The 21,292-nt window shown below is 49.3% G+C and overlaps 1 protein-coding gene across 2 annotated transcripts in view; it reads left to right on the plus strand.

Moving 5' to 3' along the window:
• Positions 1-4,891: 4,891 nt before the first annotated feature.
• Positions 4,892-21,292, plus strand: part of LARGE1 (LARGE xylosyl- and glucuronyltransferase 1) — a 586,234-nt gene continuing 569,833 nt past the window's right edge. Inside the window, exon 1 of one of the 2 annotated variants that reach the window (XM_079935833.1) lies at positions 4,892-5,945. Coding sequence is in view for 1 of the 2 variants with exons in the window: in XM_079935832.1 (XP_079791958.1) it covers positions 16,478-16,536 (59 nt within the window). In the remaining variant the exon portion in view is untranslated. Of the gene's footprint in view, positions 5,946-14,432; positions 16,537-21,292 lie in introns of those variants that run through there. The other variant, XM_079935832.1, reaches the window with a different exon arrangement.

The following is a 21,292-nucleotide window of genomic DNA, read 5'->3' on the forward strand; positions in this document are numbered from 1 at the left end:
TACCTTGCCTGCTTAATGAACACGATGATGGGAACGTAAACTATTTTTTTTTCCACTCGGAAAGACTTCATCCCCATTCTCTGTCTCACGTCTCAATTCTAGACTTGCTTTGTTTTTAGTTAAATTATTTTCAAATCACATTTCCATTAGTGTTAATTTAGTGGCTTTTGCAATGTTCTTTAATTCTTCAGCTAGCAAGTAGCTTGTTCCCTGCTTAGCCCTGATGGAGGCATTCTGTTCTGCCCAGGAATGTCTTTTGATTATTGGCCTCAATGACAGAGAAGAGTTTCACACCCAGTGCTTAAATTTACATCTGAAATGTGTCTGGATATGACATCTTTTGTAGATATTTCTGCAGTATTGGTTAAAGGATAATTAGGTTTCTCCACATCTGTGCAACCTGAGTGCTGTTTGATTCTTGACCCTCATAAAAGACAGCTTAACCTTATTTACTGGTAAGATTGGGAAATATATTATGTGATGGCTAAGGATTTGGAAGCTCTGAGAATTTGATTGCTAGATATTGAAGTCTACAAAAAATTGGCGGCAAATTTATGTATGGTCAGGGCTGATATTCAGTTGTTTTGACAAACATTACTTGTTAAAATATTGAAATCCTTCCATATCGGCTGTTAAGTGTCCCCTCCCCCACCCCACCATTCCAGCTGTACCCTGCCTCGTCACCCCAGCTGCCACTGCCCTCCCCAAGGAATCCACACCCCTCCACCCCCACCCCATCCTCCCACCTCCACCTTTTCACCAGAGCCCACACTAAAGATTTAATACCTGGCCTACCAGGTGCTTCTGATCTTGAGGAGACAGCAGTGAGTGGAGGCTTGCAGCAAGATCTTAGTTCCCTGCCCAGAAACTGAACCTGGGTAGCCTGGGTGAAAACCAGGAATCCTAGCCATTAGACCAGCAAGGGCTGGAGGCTAGAAGCAAAGTTCCCCTGGCTCTTGCACCTTTTGAAAGCAAGAATATTTCAAGGAGGCAAAAACTGTAAAAACAGGTACAAAGTTTATTATTTGAGACACAGCACAATAAGTGGGAGCGCACACAGAGAAACGGTTTATTTAAGACAGAAGCAAGGCAGAGATACACAGCCAGAGAGAAAAGAGTATGAGCATCTTCTCTAATGAGGCGGAGAGCCCCAGAGAGTTGATCAAATCACTTATATAGAGCAGTTCTTCCGGGTCTTTGTTTGCCTTTGGCCAATTATCTCACTTCTTTTTCCACACCTGACCTTTCCTAGGTCCCTCTCTGACATGCATGCACATCTTTTAGCCAAGATGGATTCCAGTGCAGAGGCCTATGGGAAGGTTGACAACACCCATTATGGTGTGGCACCCCCTCCCTTTTGACTCCCAAGGAGACTTTCTGCGCATGTGTAGTCAGGGAGGTCTCCTTGACCTCAAGAATGAGAAATATGTGGTCTCTTTATCTTTTATCCAAGCAGGACTCAGCTCCTCCTTGCTCCTGTCATCATCTTTATCTTGGAGTATCTGTCCACAGGGCACAGATTCCAGCTACTCAGCCTGGGGCTCATCTATCTCCTGCCTCACTTCCAGGACTCTCGTCTATTGCTAGTGCCCCTATGGCTGGCTTACTTCCCATAAGTTGGTTGGCGGATGCCCTGCTGCATAGGTTGCTTAAAAACTTTTCATGTCACCCCTGTGAGGATGCATTCATCTTGCTACCTAGCACTTGAAGAACATTCAAAACATTCAGAAAACAGCCCTAAAATCTTAGAAGGGAGGTTCTATTTGGAATAGTAAAAATAATTGGGTTGACTTACAGATGGTGACAGTATCTGGCCACTTTCATCTCAATTAATGCAATATTCCTTTTTCTGTTGTATATCTTGGAAGCGAGAGGAGTGCGGCGACTAAACTCTTGACTCATGAGTCAAAATGGGACTCTGGTCTTTTAAGACTTAATGCCCGATTTGCCTCCAAACTTTGCACCCTGCTCTTAACTTGTTTTTAGATTCCAGTTTCATTAGTACCCAGAAAATGAGACTTGGAAAAACGGAGGTGAGAGCAGGTTTTCCTTCTTCCTCTTTGAGATGCTTTTAGGGCCCCCTAGTGACTGTTTTGAGACAGGTTTCTTACGATTAGGTCTCCTTGACCCTGATTTTAAAAAAGAGACCTTTCTGAATCTCTCCCGTGACAAGTGCAATAACTGTGTGGAGACAGATAACAGTCGGTATAGAGGGCTCAATATATTTTCACTTCTCAGTTCTTAGCAAAAGCAGTGCAGATTCCTGAGAAATAACAGACATATCACCTTACATATTTTATTCTGCATTCCTCATACTATATTATGTCATGGCTGAAATCCTTTGAAGACATTTATATCCGGTTTGTGTCAAAGGGCTATATAATTCATAGACAAGTACATCCTACTTTTGGAGATATAGATAAAATCTTCTGCTGGTGGGGCAAAGGAATTCTTTCAGTGTGGGGCTTGACGCAATAGTAACTAACAGAAAGGTTCCGTTTGTGGAATCATTGTGTGGCAACATTCCTGTCTTTTACAGCATGAGATATTCCACTGACTTTGAAACACTGCAACACTTAATTGATAGAACGGAGCTTTTACACCTTTAAGGTGGTTATTGGCTGATGCAAGTAATTTTTGTGAAATCCCTGAATAATGAATACATCTTCAATGTATCTTGCTGACCAGGGTGACTATTGTTCCCTCCCCGACCATGGGCGTATTTGTCTTTATAAAATCCAATGTCGAGAGTGCACTACACTTCGGGAATTATAATGGAGATGTTCAGTTTCCACATGCTTGTCTTTTAGTTTCTGATGTTATTCCATTATTTTCTCCTTTGCTTGTAAATTTCAGGTCTCTCCTTCCTCAGTCACATTAGCCTTATTAATAGGCAAATGTATTGTAATAATGTATTTTACACCACTAAGGAAGTGAAGCAAAGCAATGAATAAAAAGAAAGCCCAAATTCTTGCCTTAACTTTACCCAGTTCCGGGGCAGGGGTTGGAGTAGGGGAGGAGGAATAGAGTTGGAAGCAAGGACAGTCGGCCGCAAAAAAATAAAAATGATCCCCTTGTTTTCAGCGCGTTCTAGAACAGAGCTGCACGTCACAGGAAGAAAGGAGCAGCTTTGGAGCTAAAAGGCTTGGCATTAAACTTTGACACTTTAATGGTCTCTAGGATATTAGATAATATTTTATCATATAACGTTCTTCTCCGACACGGTAATGGCATCAAAACCAGACAAGATCTCCCGTCCCTGCAAACGTGCAGGGTAAGCCTCATCCCTGCAGAGATAGGACAGCAGGACCCCAGCTTCGCAGTTAACTTATCCCGAAGCTCCAATGCAAACGTTTTTTACTTCTTCGCCGGGGACGCTGTTGTGCAAACGCTACCTTCTTTTGGCGTTCTCCTCGGCTCGGTGTGCCACTGAGATTAGGTAAACAGCGCTCCAGAGCCGGGGAAGAGCGGATGGTGGTGGTGGTGGGGTAGTTGGGGGGTGTGGGGTGGGTGGGTTGGGGAGTCGTTGCTTAAAGGGGCTGGAAGAGAGCGGATGGGGGAAGGGTCCCGGCTGGGTCAAGCTAAAGGCCGTGAGCCGGGTTATTTAGGCAGGAGCCAGGTCCGGAGGGGAGCGAGGGACGAACCTCCGAAGCACTTAGGTCAGCGCGGCAGCCCGAGCTCGGCGTCCTTTTCTTACGCACCCCCTCGCTTCCCCACCCTTGCACTTTATCTCTTTTTGCATCCTTCCCCTGCTGCTTCTAAGCACTAGGGTGGGCTTCCCGCTGCCTCCTCGGAGTCCAAGGGCTAAGAAAGCCGGCGGCCCGCCCGGCTGGGGAGAGGTGGGGACCCGGGGGGAAGGGGACCCCAGAAGCCCTGGGACCGAGCTGACCAAAATCCCGGGAGCTGGATTACACGCCGGAGCTCCGGTCTCCCAGAGTTGTCCATCCCTCTGCGTCCTCTTTCTCTCCCTGCCTGTGCTTTCTCCTCCTCTGGGTTTTCTCTCCAGGCGTCCTCCTTCCAGCCACTCTCACACGCCCTCCCCCTTTGCCCGGACAATTTCACTCACTCCTTCCTATAGGGGACTCTCGGCGCCCCACCCTCGTCTTTAGAATTGGGAGGCTGGAAGTCCATTCAATGGGATATATTATGCTCAGGGTTCTTGTGCCGGGAGGGAAAGAGCAAGAATGAAATCGTAACAGGGAGGGGGCGTGCTGTGCGTGCCTGGGGTGTGTGTGTTGGGGGCGGGGGGGGGGCAAAAAATGCAGTTTCCCCGAAGAATAAGAAGCCTTGGACCAGATTCTTGAATACGTAGCCCCACATGATGCTGTCAAAGCCCTTCAACGTGGCTTCTGGCAGCCTCAGCCTGTCCCATACTCTGCCCACCTTCGAGAGAAGCGGCGACCCGAGTAGAAGTGGAGGCGGGGAAACTTCCTACTTCCCACGACGGCTGTTTTGTACAAGGAAGAGTGGACAGTCTGCATAGCCTTGCGAGCCTGCAAGAGTCTCTACGGCAGCAGCTGCGGACCCGTCCCGCTTCCCTTCCCCCTCTTTCCGCGAGGCTCGCCAAGCCCGAGGCGGCCGAGAGCAGCAGGGGTGGGGGGAGAAAGGCGGGGAGCTCCCAGCTTGCACGCTTTCATCCCGACCCGGGCCAAAATCCCGGCTCCGGGTGTTGCTTCTGCCTGCGTGTGAGCGAGCTGAAGAAGTAGAAAGGAGGAGCCTTGCCGGGGGGCGTGGCCTAGGCGGGGGCGGCCTCTCGGTCCGCGCGGCTGAGGCGCCTGCCATTGGCCGGCCGCGCAGTCACGGGGTGGGGGCGGGCGCCGAGGCGGGCGCCGGCCCCGCCCCCGCTCGGAGCTTGGCCCGGGCTCGCGGTCCCCCCCGGCTGCACAGACATGACACAGACACACTGTCACTGCAGCTGCTGAGCGAGCCCGGCGCTTTAGGCACGCGGCGGCGGGGCCAGCCCGAACCCAGGACCCCAGAGCTCGCCCGCCCGCCAGCCCCCCCCGCCGCCCCCCGCGCGGCGGCCCCCGCCTGCCTGGGCGCGGGAGGCGGGGATCGCTCGCCGGCTCCGGCCAGTGGCGCCCGGCTGCCGGCGGCGGCTGCAGCAGCCGCCCGGCTCCCAGTGCCGGGCGCTCGGGGAAGCCGGCGCGTTTCGGAGGCGGCGGCGGCCGAGGCCGGCGAGCGCTCCCGGCGGCACCGGGGCCGCCCTCCTCGGTTCCCTGCACGCACCGCGCTGTGCTCCGCCTCCGCTCCGGTGACCTTCCCGGGGCGCCTTCCCCGGCCCCGCGCCCCCGGCCCCGCGCCCCAGGCCGGGGCGAGGCCCTCTCCAGCGCTTCCTTACCGAGGAGCCGCGGGCGGGCGGCGCAGGCCCGGGGGGAGGGGTCGCCGAGGCCGGCTGCAGCGCCCCCCCGCCTCCGCGCTCTGTGCTCGGCCGGGCCGGACCGCCGCTCCCCCACCGCCGCGCGGGAGCCCGGGCGCCCGAAGCTGGGGGCGCGGCCGCGGTCGCCTAGCCGGGCTGGGAGCGGGCAGGCCCTGCCCTGAAGGGGCGAAGCGGCGGGGAGCGAGGGAGGTGGAGCCGGCCCCGGCGGCCGTCCGGCGTCTCTCCCAGCGCCCCCTCCCCGGGCTCAGACCGAGGGGAACCCAGGCCCCTGCCCATGCGGGGCGCCCCCGGCTCTGTAGAGTCCCCGGGGCAGGGAGCAGCTCCAGGCAGCAGCGCCGGAGGGAGAGGAAGACGGGACTGTGCTCAGCTCCGGCGGCCCGGACCTTCCCCGTCGCGTTTGGAGGCGGGGGCCGCCCCGAAGTCTGCGCTTGTCACCGCCGCTTGGACTAGGGCAGCGCCTGCTGGGACCCCGACCCGGAACCCTCTGCGCCTCGTAGGTGGCAGCGCCGCGGCGCCACCCACCTGCTCCGCGGTCTCCTTCTGCCTGGTGGCAGTCACGGCCAAGGTAGGAGCCCCGGGGGTGCGAGAGAGCCGCCGCGGGGGCGCCCTGGTGAGCGGTGTCGGTCAAGTTCTCCGAACCTGTGGCTGGTACCCCCTGTACTCGGAATGCTGGCGAAGAGGGAGGGAGTGAGGGCACAGCTTCTGCCGCCTGGGCCCGGAGCCCTGGAAAGGCTGGAGGTAGAAGTCGCCGAGTTTCTGATGTCCCCCAGGACCCGTCCCAGGGCCTGCCCTGCTCCTTAGGCTCACGGGCTGCCGAGAGCGAGGAGGAGTTTCCCGTTAACACCAGGAGGCGATGTCGACCTCCCTCCCCCGCAGCTTGCTGGCTGTGAGCACGTGTGCTTTGGGGGAACCTGCTGTGTTTAGAGCTGTCCTTTGGGCAGTCCCCACCTGCCTTTCCTGGCGTGATGCTGTGAAGAACTTTTCTTTGCTCCTTGTCGCAGAGTCGAGGCCGATTTGGGGTGAGAGCCACAGCTTGCGAGTCCGTCTATTGGACAGAGCAGTTGGGTGGCAGCGATAGCAGTAGAGAGGAAACCCAACCAGTGCCAGTCCTACTGGACAAAGCTGCTTGTGATGAGTGGTCACTGGGTAGCGATCCAGACAGTCTTGTGAAAGTCATTGTTTCTGAAGGGTGGAGTGACTGACTCTGAAGTTTGTGCATCCTTAAGTTATTTTGCTCAGTGCCTTATTACTGTCTTTAGAATTTTACTCTTAAGGAACCTCAGTCCTGCAAGCCTACCCTTGCCCGTTTGAAATTTATTAAAACGGTGAGCTTTCCCTGGAACGATCTGATTTTAAATGGGTCACTTAGGAGGGAACAGATTGTCTCTCCTGCACTGAACCATCCCCCCGGGTGACCCTGTTTAATGGGGATGGATTTTTTCGTCCCTGAGCTGATGTACCTCGGTTGAGCAGGTTTTTGCTGAATTCTGAATCTGTGAATTTTGTCACTCAGTCCATTAAAATGATCTCCCAAGGGAGCAAAATAGCAACTTACACTTCGCGTGAATGTCACAGGAAGTTTTACAGGGTCTTATGTAAGTGCCGCAAGAGAGGGCTCAGGCTTCTGCTTCCTTCATGGGCTGGGGGTGGGGATGGGGAAGGGGTGGCAGGTGGACGTTCCCCTTCCCTAAATGCAGGTGCCATCCCTCTCTGGCACTGGTGGAAATCCAAAGTGCTTATTCACTCCCTGCCAGTATGCAGTCACTTCAGGTTAATTTTCCTCCTCGCCTCTCCTGCCTTACCACCTCAGGAGTTAGCTTTGGTAGACTTAAGATAAGGGAAGGTTCTAAATTAGGAAAGGAACACGTGGAGGTTTCTCTTCTCATGTCTCACAAAAGGGTGACATGAATGAATTACTCACAGGCATGGTGGGTCCTCACTGGGGATTAAAAAAAAAAAACAACTGGCTTGAAGGTTTCACACATCTCTTAGTGTACCTTTGTTTTTCAGGAGTACACTTTAGTGAAAATTGCTTGAGGGAACACACATTTATCGAGCCTGGCCCTGTTAATTCCAAACTGGGAAGAGAACTACTTGGAACAGAGAGGCAAAATCGTTAAGATTTAGATCTTAGTGGGTTTTCGAGAATGGCTGGGAAAGGAAACCAGTCTCCATAGTGGTATAGAGAGGTTTTTAAAGAAAAGATGGTATCGCTCTGGAGTGGGTGGAAGGTGCCAACAGGTATAGGCCCTCTGGCGTCACTGGATGAAGTGTGCTAGGTTGGGGGTTAACTTTTTGGCGTGAGATAATGCAGATTCCTTTGCCTTTTAAAACATAACTAGAAGGGCCTTGGGAATGAAATGAAAGGTTTTTCCATCTCATCGTAGGTCCCAGGAGTGCTTCCACCTCTTGGGAAGGAGGTGAAGGTTTCCTGTGGTTCTGGGTTCCTGAGCTGTGCTTGAAAGTTGATGCAGGAGTGTCTCCATCCTTCAGCCACCTACAGTGTCAGGACACTAGGGGGGACTAGTTTTCTATTCCACCACTGAAGAACCTGTGTTACAAAAGGCTGTGGTTTGTCTTGAAGGCTCAGGAACCTAACTTTTTGCTACCCAATGCATGCTTGCACTAATGAGGGGATTCCGAACGCTTAAGCGATGGGCCTGCTTACATCTGAAGTGTCATTTGGGCAGCTCAGAACAGGTTAACTGCAGAGCATTATGTGAGACTGAGCAGACTCAGTGATAGTCTCTAAGTAAGTGAGGGCTATAAATTTTGGGGAGACAGAACCTCCTGCAAACTCCATCCTTTGGGTATTAGACCGTGCTAACTCTAAGTTCCCGGGGGTTTGTAATCAAAACTCCCCCCTTTGGTTTTTGGGCTGCACATCTGCCATCTTCATAAAATCATGCTGCCTCCATTCTAGATGGAGTCTAGAACTGACTCCATTAAACTTAAAATTTCTCACTGTTGGCCCCTTAAAAGCACATACCTTGTATGTATACAGATGTAACATTTGGCAGTGTGGTTGCACTTTCATCTCAGATGCTCTCTCTGCACTTTCAACGGTATTAAATCATTAGTGTCTAGGTGTCTTCCAGCAGAAATTGAAGATAATTCTATTTCCGCTGAAGAACAAAGCCGCATGGCCCAGGCTTACCCACTGTGGCCAAGTCTTATCAAAGCTGACTCCAGAGGTGGGCAGACAGGAAAGGTTGGAGAAAGAGTCTAAGAAGAGACTACCTAACTCAGAATACTGGCACGAAGAGAGGCAGATGTCAACAAGATTTAGGACTTCCTGGATTCTTTTATATATATATATATGTATATATATATATTTTTTTTTTTTTTTTTTTTTTTTTTGCGGTATGCGGGCCTCTCACCGCCGCGGACTCTCCCGTTGCGGAGCACAGGCTTCGGACACGCAGGCTCAGCGGCCATGGCTCATGGGGGCCCAACCGCGCCGCGGCACGTGGGATCCTCCCGTAATGTGGGATCCTCCTGGAACGGGGCACGAACCCGTGCCCCCTGCATCGGCAGGCGGACTCTCAACCGCTGCGCCACCAGGGAAGCCCAAGACTTCCTGGATTCTTAAAGACCCAGTGCAGCATATAGAGTTAGACTCAGCGTTTGGATCTGTGCACCTGCATGCGTTATTACATTTCCTAGAACTCTGGAGTCTGGTAGACTGCATTTGTGATCCTTTACTCATATGTACAGTGCATATTTAGGGAGTTTGAGGAGACCTTTTGTTGTGGCATAGGGAAGTGGTCAGCATAAAGCTTTATTTCAGCTATCGAAGGCTTTGTAGGTTGATTCTCATAGGTGCAGTACAGCTAAGGGGTTAGAGATTGGAACAGGAGAACACTATTAAATTTTCCATTGAGCATCAGCTAGTGAAAACTGGTCATGGGGAATTTATATACTGTGATCTTAAGGCATGAATGAAGTCTTATGAATTTTAAGGAAGCCACATGGCAGAGGTGGAGGAAGAAAGTGACGCAGGATCCTGGCCTTCCTTAGGGTCCATGAATAAGGTGAAGGTGTCTTTGCAGCCAGAGATTCTCAGAGTGGGGAGCACGTGGGGCCAGGGCTGTAAGACCCAGGGGACTGAGAACTCCAGGCACCCTGCCATTGACACCCCTTGGAGATACAGCCACCTCACGGGATCTGCTAGTGTTGATGAGGCTTTGCGGTTCTGCTCCAGAGTATTTGACATTGAGAGGTACTCAGGTCCTCTGTTCCTCCCGGACCACACTGACATTCGGAGAGACTTTTCTCCTTTTAACTTAGTAAGTAACAGCTGAATGTCTATTATGTGACAGATGCCATGCTCTGTGTAGAGGCTGCAGAGGGTCCACAATTAGTTTATAGTCTTTTGGGGGCAGGCAGATGTTGAACCATTGCTGTGAACTGCTCACGTACAGGTTTGTTCAAAGTAAAACCTTGAGTTTGCCAGGATAGTAGAACAGGAGGGAATCCCATGCAGAAAGAACAGCATGGAAACCTTAAAATATGTAGTGTGAATGGAGAACAGTCAGTAGTGTGGCTGGAAGAGGGGCTGTTCTGGAAGAGGAAAGCTTGGTGTTAGCAGGGAAATAATTTAATAGGATTCCTAGTTTCATGCTCTGTGTATTCAAGCCCTGGCAAGAACGGTGGCTGGATAAGGTCCAAGAGTACCAGTTGATTATCCCACATTGTTATTACAAACAGAAAAGGACATTTTCTTTTTTGCCCTTTATCCTTCTACATATAGCATTTTGCCTGTTCTTTAAAAAACTATTAGCAACGCAAATAAAGAAAGGGTCCCTTATCAACCCGAAGTCTGCCCTCTTGTGTATGTGAATTACATCTGGGGCTTTCATTAGGTGATTATGCAGCAGTGGGAGAAATGACAGAGTTACCTGACAAATGATAGAGTGGCAGAGGGACACAAATTTTTCCCTGTGAGAGTGTATTCTATTTTGTCATATTTACTTCTGGGTAAAGTTATGGCTGCAGTTAACATTTGAACAAGGTTCTTGTGTTTGAATCATTTCAGTTCTGGCCTCAACTTTCTTTGCTGTTGGAAAAGGAAGAGTTTTATAGTTTTGAGGATGGGTGTGGGCCTGCCTATGTGTGTGTTTTGTGGAATGAGGAAACTATGAAGTAAGGAAGAGATGCAACGATGTAATGGCCAGAGGATATTAGAGAGAATGGAAAACTGCAGTTGTTAGAGCGATCCCCAGGGTCAAATATATTTAGTTTTTCTGAAACAGGAGCCAGGAGGGCAGTGGAGGTAGAAGAAGCCCCAGTGTGTGTGTGTTTGTTTTGTCTCTGTCATCCTTCCCTGAGTTGAGTTGACTGGTAGGCAGGGTGGTATAAGTAAAATTTGGAGATCTGGGTTCTCATCTTGCATCATCCTCTGCTAATTTGCTGTGTGACCTTAGGATACGTCTTGACCTCTCTGGGCTTCAGGTGCTGTCTCCAAACTTCAGTGCGTTTTTCGTCTTGTAACTAGGAATGTAGAGGCTCAGAGATAGGGCTTGCCTAAGTTAGTGGCAAAGCTCAGACTATTTAGGTTTTCTAGCTTTCCAGCTCTGAAATGGGAAGAGGCCTGACCAGTTCCAAGGTATACTCTACCTTGAAATATCAGACACTACAAGTATGCAGTGCTGAAGAGAAGAACCACAAAGTCTTTTCTGTGTTGGTTGTAGATTCCGTAGACTTGTAGACTGCATTAGAACTTCTCTGATACCTTAAGCCATTCATAAGCAGCTGGGCTTGCTTGCTAACTTCTTCTGTATTATGGGAACCAGTGGGTTTGGGAATGTTACCTACTCTTTGAGAACTGCTTGCGATGATGTGCTTTGTGATAAAAAGCAGTGCTGAAAATTTTAATTGTTTCCAAATTAAGTTAATGAAAGCTGAGTTGAGCCTGTGGGATTCTGCAAAGCCTGGGCTCTAACAGGGAAAGGGGAATCTTCTCATTTTGCCAGGGAGGTTACCTCGTAGGGGGAGCTGGGGGGTGAGTGTGAAGGGAGGGATGTTGGGAAGAAAAACAGATTCAGAAAAGCAATTGTGTAAAAGTACGAGTCAGGAAAATTGCAAACCGACTTAATTTTATGCCACCAAATTTGTGTTGCTAGAGAGAAGCTTCCTCACCATTCTGGCACTGATGCTGTCCTGGGTGGAGAGGGCAGTGCTTATTGGAAAGAGGAGATTTGAAGTTAAGTACAATTATAAATGTAAGGTTTGTGACGTTATTATTTCAACCTTGAAGGTAAGCATAGGAATGCCCTGTTTTAGGAGAATTGGGAGAATTTGGTTTTCACTCTTCAACTGTTTATTCCATAATTGAAGCTAAGTGTAAGAATGCCCTATTTTAGGAGAATTTGGCTTATAAATCTTATTTTAAAAGCAAATAATTTAAGAGAAGTAATTGTTTGGGGTACAAAAGGAGTTTTATTTTACAAAAAGGATTCATAGCAAGCATCTTTTTAATAGCTAGTCCCTTAATTGTATTTCAGGTTATTTGATTAACGCAATCATGGTGGATGCTTTTGGGAGCCTTACCTGTTACAGAAAACCAAGGGTTTTTCAAATATAAACTGTTCCATGTTTTAGTAAATAACTCAGCAGGTTCACCTGCCAAGGAGCCTAATATTGAACTGTGTTACAGAAAGAAGGACAGTAGTTATATAAACTTTGTAACCACTGACAGACCACATGGTGTTACTTTGCTCACTTACTTACTGGGGGCAGGTTTCTGGTTTAACCACTGTTCATCCTGGAGATTGCAGTCGTAAGTACCACCTGCATGAGTTCCTCAATCACCCTCACATTCTGCCTCTAAGGATATATCAGGAACAGAAGTGGTTTAAAAAGGAAATCAGGTAAGCGTTTCCAGGATTCTGAGTTTTCCTAGTTTCAGAGACATGGAATTAATTTTGTTCCGCCTAAGTATATGGTAGAGGCGATATGCATGAGATGTTTACAGGAAAAACCCTCGAAATTGTGCTCGCTCACGAAATATCTAGGGCTTTTGGTTTTTTTTGTTCCTTCATCGCTTGTGAAAGTTTCCAAAAAAGAATTGGTTCTAGGAATGAAAGAAAATGTAAGGCGTTTAAGGCTCCAGAGGTAATTTTGGGTAACCTGGAGTGGTAGATAATCACAGACTGGGGCTAGAATGGGAAGTGCAGCCTCACCCATGATTTTAGCCTCTTTCGTCGCATTATGGGGCTGCGCTTTGGACGCGCAGCAAACGCACATGGAGATGGAGCCCTGGCTACTGGGCGAGGCTTGCTCTTTAACAGAGTCCTTTTTTGACATACCCAGGCCAATCGGGAAGAAAGGACTTCTGATCTTTCCAGCTCTCCACGGTAGCATTAGAACTTAGGGGAATTTACAGCAGAACACAGGCATGCGGGGATTTCATTCTTCCTCGTTTTTTTTTTTTTTTTCTTTTTAATTTAAAATCAGTAGCGAATCCTGTGGACTCTTCAGTGTTATTAGAGACTGCCTTGATGCATTAAACACATGTTTGTTATTATTAAGGTTAACATTTTTGTGGCTGACTGGGAACCATCCCCTCCCTGCTTTTGTTTCCAGAACAGTTGCGTAGGTCCTTAATCTGCCAACACTGTTTGTGTACCAGCCTCCTCCACTGATGTCAGCTCTCATCTGGGAAGGGAATGGTATTTTGTGGTTGTCTGGGGAGCTAAGAGAGGCGCAACCCGAGTGATAAGCAGGAAGGGGCTTTTCTTGCTTCCAGGCATGGTGCCTGGTACCTAGTAGGTCTACACTGAATAAACAGTTGTGTCCACACAGAATGATTTGCGTTCCGAGTTGTGTTTCCAGCTCTGGGGTGGGGGTGTTGGGGAGGGAGAGGTGAGTGGATACCAGCAGACTCACAGCCTCGGACTCCTTCAGACCTCTCCCGAAAGCTGTTATTTTAAAAATGTGAAGGACATTTCAGATCAGCGAAATGAATTCTCTTAGGGATTCATTGTTGTGGTGCAGACATTGATGGCTTTGTAAAAAGGCAAGGAAAGTACAATCCTGGAATGCGGCGTGTATTTCCTTTCCTCTGAGTTTGTAGGGATTTTGACTTATCTGGCCTGGGAGGAGTGAACAGGCTCTAATGCTTGTTCGTGTGTGCATGTCAGGGCGCCTTGAAAAGCATCTTAAATACCTTAGGATGGATTGTGGGCTATGATCTTTCCGGCACCGGTGATGAATGTGCAGTGACTTAGATGTGGATCGGGCCAGGGCTCCCACGTTCAGAGGACGAAGTGGGCCCGAGAAAACAGGGGGGACTCGAGTGCTTTTCATCCAATAGGAAGGACTCTCCTCCTCTCTGCCATCTTGGCATCTTCTCCCCCTTCTCTGTTGGTGCGAATCCTTCCCACCTGGGCTTTGAAAGTACTTACGGATGCCTCCTCCATAAGTGGAAGGCAGACCTGTGATGTTGAGACAGCTCGGGGGCTGCAGGAGACCCTTGAGCCCGCTCGACCTTCATTTCACAGCTCTGGAAACTAAGGCTGGGGAGGTCAAATTATCCAGAGGGGAGGCAGATCCAGAGCCCCTGCTTCCTGACCACCTTATGTGGCCCAAGGCTCTGCTCTGCCTTCTCACACCCCCTGCTTTCTGGTTGTCTGTCCTCTGCTCCCTGCCCTTCCATCCAGCATACTCGCCTTCAGTCTTCTCCTCACACAGGTTCTTCGTGCTCTGCTTTTGTGCCAGGCGCTCTTCTGTTTGACCATTTTGTGTCATTTCATCTTTATGGTAACCCTACGAGGTGGGTGGTCTTACTCTTCCATTTTCCAGGTATGGAAGCTGAGGCTTGCCCAGGTCACACAGCTGTGGAGCGTGGAGCCAGGACTTGACTCACAGCTGTTCTGCCTCCTGTGTCTGCTGTCTCTGTGCTGACCTGGCCTCTAGTCAGAATCTCTGCTTCCTGCCTACAGGCCCCATACACTCTGTCTCCTTGATGGTATTGGTTAACGTCTACTAAGCCAGCATTCACTCATCCGCCAGCATTCGTGAAACTCCTGCCCTGAGAGGTGTCGGCTTGACATCAGGAACAGGGAGGTGAGGAAATCACCTGCCTGCGTCATCTAGTAGCCTCGTCTTGGTGAGGGAGGTAAATACTAATAAAGACATGGACAGGGCAGTGGGCACTGTGTCTTGGTAGCATTACGCTTGAGGGAGTCAAAGAAGGAGAAAGTATTAGATTGGGTCTTAGTGAATAGGAGCTGGAAGGATAGAGTGACAGGGAGCATCACCTAAAACACCGCAAAGGCCACGCCTGTTCCCTTCTACTTGGCATTGTCAATATCTGTATACTTTCCCTATTCTTTTCCTTATGTGTAAGTGCCTTAAGAAGCACTGGGACTGGGTTGCACCCATCCGGCTACACTTCTAGCACTTAGGAATCCTTCAATAAACACTTATTCAATTAAACTGAAAGCCTTCTGTCCTTGCCCTCAAGCAACATAGTTAGAGAGATTGGGGGAAAAAAAACATGTGTGAGAAGTTAAACAACGATAGAAGATTCAAGTGAACAGTTCAGAGCGACAATAGGAATGATGTGGCAGTGCAGGGAATGGTTGTGGATTATTGGAACCCAAAGTTGATGGGAAATCGGAGGCGGGAGCTTACTTTAGCTGCTTAAAGGCAGTGGAGGTAGGATTTGCCTTGGGTCCTTGGACCCAGGATGATTAAGATTTGAATGGAAGAGTTAAAGGGAGGTAGAGCAGCCAGCTAGGTTGATGAACGCACAAATATGAATTTTGGGGTTATAAAGTAAGTCGGCTTGGGTTTCCATTAGCGAGGAGCTGGAGATGAAGTTGGCAAGGTGGATTGGGGCTGTGGACTTTTGGAAGGCAGGACGACTTTCGATCTGGAGGATGGTGTACGCAAAGCTCTGTTTTAGGAAGATGAACCTAGTGGCAGTTTCGGGGCCAGATTGGCGTGGGGAGAGATGGTAGCAGGGAGGTCGCTGAACAGGCTTTTGTACTAGTTCGTATATGAAGTTCTAAAGGCCACTGAGCTAGAACTGGTACAGGCGGATGGACACAGAGGGAAGCTTTAGGATTTCCTCTGATCCCAGTCATTGGGACTGAAGTGCGAGATGGTTTTCATTGCCCACTGGGAAGCGTCACTGGGATAAAGTCTGCTTGTGACAGTAGCAGTAGTTCTTAGAATGGCACTTCCTCCCGTGGCTGGGCTGGGCGCGGGGATGGGGCTGGGCTGAAAATGTCCTCTCCGCAGCCTCTCTTATTGGGGGTTTGTTCAGATGAGCCCAGGGTGATAGAACAACCTTTTTACCTAGTCTAGGATGACACCCAGTAAGGGGTAGAATGTAGAAAAATTTTCTTTTCCTCATGAGTGGTTCCTGAAGCAGCTGCGGAGGGCCGAGAGCGAAATTATTGGAACTCTGACATGTGGGCTCCGGATCCACCTTAAAAGTGAAGCTGGGCCGTACTTCCCGTGACTGGTGGTGTGTCTCTGCCCGAGGAGGGCCTTGCTGAGAGATTACAGGACACACTTTTCAGAAACGTGGAGTAAGCCATTCTGGATAACAGAATTTTTCAAAGAGGAGAGTCCAATTCCTTACAGGGAGTCTTTATTTGGAATCTTTAAAGAACGAGGGCTTTTCTAGGATGTTCTGTGTATTTACCCTCACTGGCTCTCTCTCAGCCACTGGAAAGCATCCATCTTTCTTATCAGGACACACAAAGCTTGTTGTGAACTGGCCCCTGCCTCTCTCTGCAGCCGCATCTTCTCTTGCCAACCCCACCCACCACCCACCAATCCCCAACTCATTATTTTCCTTCTTCACTGCTTACTTTCCCCCAAATCTGCCAAGCTGTGCACCTACCTCTCCTTCTGGCTGATAAGCTCTTTCCCTCTTTAGTTGCTTGGGACGCTTCTGTTTATCCTTCAAAACACAGTTCAGGCGGTCTTTCCTTCAAGCTTCTCCTGATAACTGGGCGCTGAACTGTATCTGTCCTTGGACTGGCTTCTCCTGCTGTGCTTTTCTGCACCGTGTTCCCCGAGCTTCCAGATGGCTGGCTTGCCCGGAGTGTGGGAGCCCTTCAGTAAAGATGGCATCTCATGGCTCTGGGGAATCTTCAGTGTTTTACCGTCTGCCTGGACCATGCTGTCTCTACCCTGTAAGTGGTGGGTGGTGGTGGTGGTGGTGATTTTGGATTGCACTGAACTTGCTATTCAGGTATAATGTAACCTTTTCTAGTTGAACCTTTAGTGTTATGCTGTACTGCAGGGTATTCCTGAATCTAAAGAATGCATGCCCTTTTGCTGATGATCAGGTGGTGGTGGGCCATCGCTGGGGCCCATTGATGCCTTCAAGGAATGTGGTGCAGGTGGTGGAGGAGGAGGGGGGAGGAGGGGGAGGGGGAGGAGGAAGAGGTGGTGGAGGAGGAGGAGGTGGTGGAGGAGGAGGAGGAGGAGGTGGTGGAGGGGGAGGGGGAGGTGGGGGAGGAGGAGGAGGAGGTGCCTTTCTGCCTTTTCTGCTCTTTCCTTGCTGCGTTTCTCTGCTTTTTCCATTTTCTCAGATCTTCAGTCTCCTTGTTCCTCTCCTCTTAGGCATTTTTTTTTTTTACAAATTTATTTTATTTATTTAGCTGTGTTGGGTCTTCGTTGCTGTGTGTGGGCTTTCTCTAGTTGCGGCGAGCGGGGGCTCCTCTTCGTTGCGGTGCGCGGGCTTCTCATTGCGGTGGCTTCTCTTGTTGCAGAGCACGGGCTCTGGGCGCGTGGGCTTCAGTAGTTGTGGCTCGTGGGCTCTAGAGCGCAGGCTCAGTAGTTGTGGTGCAGCACAGCCTTAGTTGCTCCGTGGCATGTGGGATCTTCCCGGACCAGGGTTCGAACCCGTGTCCCCTGCATTGGCAGGCGGATTCTTTTTTTTTTTAGATGCTGGGGGTAGGAGTTTATTAATTAATTTATTTATCTTTGGCTGTGTTGGGTCTTCGTTTCTGTGAGAGGGCTTTCTCTAGTTGAGGCAAGCGGAGGCCACTCTTCATCGCGGTGCGCGGGCCTCTCACTATGGCGGCTTCTCGTTGCGGAGCACAGGCTCCAGATGCGCAGGCTCAGTAGTTGTGGCTCACGGGCCTAGTTGCTCCGCGGCATGTGGGATCCTCCCAGACCAGGGCTCGAACCCGTGTCCCCTGCATTAGCAGGCGGATTCTCAACCACTGTGCCACCAGGGAAGCCCGGCAGGCGGATTCTTAACCACCGTGCCACCAGGGAAGCCCGGCAGGCGGATTCTTAACCACCGCGCCACCAGGGAAGCCCGGCAGGCGGATTCTTAACCACCGCGCCACCAGGGAAGCCCGGCAGGCGGATTCTTAACCACCGCGCCACCAGGGAAGCCCGGCAGGCGGATTCTTAACCACTGCGCCACCAAGGAAGCCCTCCTCTTAGGCTTTTTAAACCCTGATGGAGTCATCGTCAGACAATCTAAAACACATCCTTTTTTCAAGTGTTTGATTGAAGGTCTTATCCTCAAGTGTTTTCTGGTCGCAGTTGGTCCCTAGATACTGATGGAGCCTTTGACTGTGGTGTCTGTTTACTAGGCTTAATACCACTCCACATTCCTAGAGAACCCATTGCAGAATCGCAATTATTATTGATTGAGAAATTATCAAACAGTGATGGGGAGTGGCTAGGGAGGACCGGATGCATTTGTGCAGAAGCTCAGCATCAGCGCCCAAAGACTGCTGGATAAGCACGTGTTTATGTTGGATATTTGTTATTGCCTCTGGTATTTGTGAGGTCCATTTGGGTTTTTATGACACTGCCCTTGTAAGCCAGGCATTGGTGCTGCATGAGTAGGTTTGCTTCGTGAATCACGGAGGAGTGATAGATGAACCCTGGGCTTATCAGATGGTTTGTGTGATCCAGGTGCTGTGCCTTATGAGCCTGTGCTTGGCACGGGCACTGGTTACATGGTTCAGGAAGCCCTTCGCTTTTCCTGTGGTGGACTGACCTAATGCACACCGAAGGATGCTTTCTCTGGCTCGTACTTTTTGACATTTTCCTTTTCGTTCTGCTCGGGTTTATCCATAACTCCTGTTGACGCAGCATTTTTGAGCTCATTAAATCTGTTAATGTGTGTGTAATGCTTGGGACAGGAGCTGGTACACAGAAAGCACTCCATACGTATTAGCTGTTGTAACTGATGTTTGTATTTAGAGCCTCTCCACTGTTTTTCTCTCTCTCCCCCTTCTGGTGGTTGTGCTTGTTGGTAAAGTAAGACAACAGCTCCCGGGGCTGAGGAGGGGGAACACCGACTTTCTCTGTTCAGCCCTGTCCAGAGGTCTCAGAAAGTTCACAGAAGCCCTGAAGGTAAAGGCAAACACTTGCCCGCTGATCACCCAAGGCCATTTTTCAGGAGCTTTTGGCCCACCTTGCTGTCTACTCTCACTGGGATTTGGGCTCCGACTGGTAAGGTGGATGAGAGCTAGTGAAGGGCATAGGAAAGGACTCTTGGCCAGTTGTGACGAGCAGTATTTAAAATAACAGTAACAATAGTAATGGGTGGTCACAAAGGTAGCTCCCATCTATCAGTTGTTTCTTATGTGCTTCTGAGAAGTGCTTGACATGCATGGTGCTTTTTTTTTTTTTTTTTGCGGTACGCAGGCCTCTCACTGCTGTGGCCTCTCCCGTTGCAGAGCACAGGCTCCGGACGCGCAGGCTCAGTGGCCATGGCTCATGGGCCCAGCCGCTCCACGGCATGTGGGATCTTCCCGGACCGGGGCACGAACCCGTGTCCCCTGCATCGGCAGGCGGACTCTCAACCACTGCGCCACCAGGGAAGCCCCCTGCATGGTACTTTTTGATCCTACAGCACTCTGAGCTGCAGTTTCATTTTATGGGTGAGGAAACTGAGGTGCACAGAGGTTATTTGCCCACGTGATAAAGCCAGAGACGGGAACTCAGTTCTATCTCCAGAATAACTTCCTCTTCATCTCTGACCCATGATCTACTAGCCCAGGTGTCTCAGCACTGGAATATACATAACCCTGGTGAGACCGAAGCCTTTCGTGGAGTATCGCAAGTGTGGATAGTTTTAAGGGAATCAATTTCCAGATTTTCGACCTCATATATGGACGCTTTCTTGAAACTGATTGGACTGAGACCACCCCTTTTCACAGTCATTTGTCCCTGTTTTATGAAAGGCACGTCTCTTGCCCAACACTAATCTTGCTCGCGTGCGTTGCTCTGAGTATAAAAACCTTAAGGGGCACTGAACAAAGGAACTATGAAATTGGTGTGTGGGAACCTTCTAATCAAGGCACTTTTACAAGGCTGCCCCTTTCCACGTTCTTTTTTACTTGTTTAAACTTGCTGCTAGAAACAGGGCATGTGGCGCCCCTTTCTTATGCTAAGGAATGATATAAAATTTTCAGATCTTAAGAAATAACTTGCTTTTAACTTTTAAAAATGAATGATGGGTATCAGATTGCTAGATTCTGTTTAAAAAATATGATGTGGAAGTCTTTTTTTAAAATGCTCGTGTTTACAATATGTTGGAAATTCTATTCTTAGAAGGTATTCAGTTTATGATGAAAACTTTAGACGTCAGCCTAAAAATAGGCAAGCTTTTCAAATTTCAGAATTAAAAAAAGCTTGAAGCTAATTGTACTATACTTCCCCCTAAGATACTGAAGTTCAGAGTGGAAATTCTGAAGTTGTTTTCTGCCACAGACCCGTCTGCACCAAAATATTATTTTTTCATAGAATTTCAGGGGCATCAGTGTCTCCTAAGGCTCCATCATTGCACTCCTGATAAAGCACCCTTGAAACGGTAGGGAATTGCAGTAAAATGTAAACATAGTTTCAATTTTGATGAAACTTTTATATATGTAATTAGACGTGTGATCTTGTATACCAGAGTGCCTTAGTGGCTCAGCAAGGACTGTTTCAGACATAACTGATAGAAACCCAATTAACACTGACATTAAAGAAAAAGAAATGGACTTTATTTGCTTCAGTAACTGGGAAAAAAAAAAGGGCAGCTTCAGGTAGTGCTGGATCCAGGTCCTCAAATGTCATCCTGAAGTCCTTGCTTTGTCTCTTGGCTCTGCTCTCTTCTGTGCTGGCATCGTTTTCAGGCAGAGTGTCCCTGTCAGGTGGCAGGGATGGTCCTCAGGAGCCCCAGGCTTACATCCTACCCATCTCACCGTGACAGCTGAAGGAGAGAATTTTTTTCCCAGTAGATCTGGTGAAAGTCCTGGTCATGATCTGGTTGGAAGGGCCAAGGTCACGTCCTTGAACCTGGTCAGGGGAGGTGGGGTCCATCCTATTGGAATCGCTTAGGGAGAGGAGAAGGGGGCTTCCTGAAGAGAAGCTGGGCAAACAGAAAATCCCAGCATGTTCTGTAGGAAGAGTAACCTGAAGACCTTGAAGATCGAATGGACTACCGGCGTCTTCTCTAAAAGCCTTTCACTCTCCTGGGTATGCTTCTTCCCTTCCATGCACCACCAGCCAACACGCTTACCTTTATGATACCCATCTGCCCATTGACAAAATGACGTTAGCGATACCGTCTGTTGCCTGCTTTGGTAATTTCAAGACTCTTAAGGCAGTGCCCCAAATCCCTGGCTTAATGTATTTTGTGATTTCTTTTTTTAAAAAAGCCATTAGTTATGCGATTAAGAAAAAGAAATTAAAAATTAGGGAACTCCGTCTGTGTTAGTTTGCTAGGGCTGCCGTAGCAAAGTACTAGGGACTGGGTGGCTTAAACAAGAGAAATTTATTTTCTCACAGTTCAAGAGGCTAGAAGTCCCAGATGAAATTGTTGGCAGCGTTGTTTGTCCTGAGGCCTCTCTCCTTGGTTTGCAGATGGCCATCTTCTCCCTGTGTCTTCACGTGGTCTTTCCTCTGTACGTATCTGTGTCCTAATCTCCT

The sequence above is a fragment of the Stenella coeruleoalba genome (assembly GCF_951394435.1).
Source record: "Stenella coeruleoalba genome assembly, chromosome: 11".
In the NCBI taxonomy this organism is placed as follows: domain Eukaryota; kingdom Metazoa; phylum Chordata; class Mammalia; order Artiodactyla; family Delphinidae; genus Stenella; species Stenella coeruleoalba.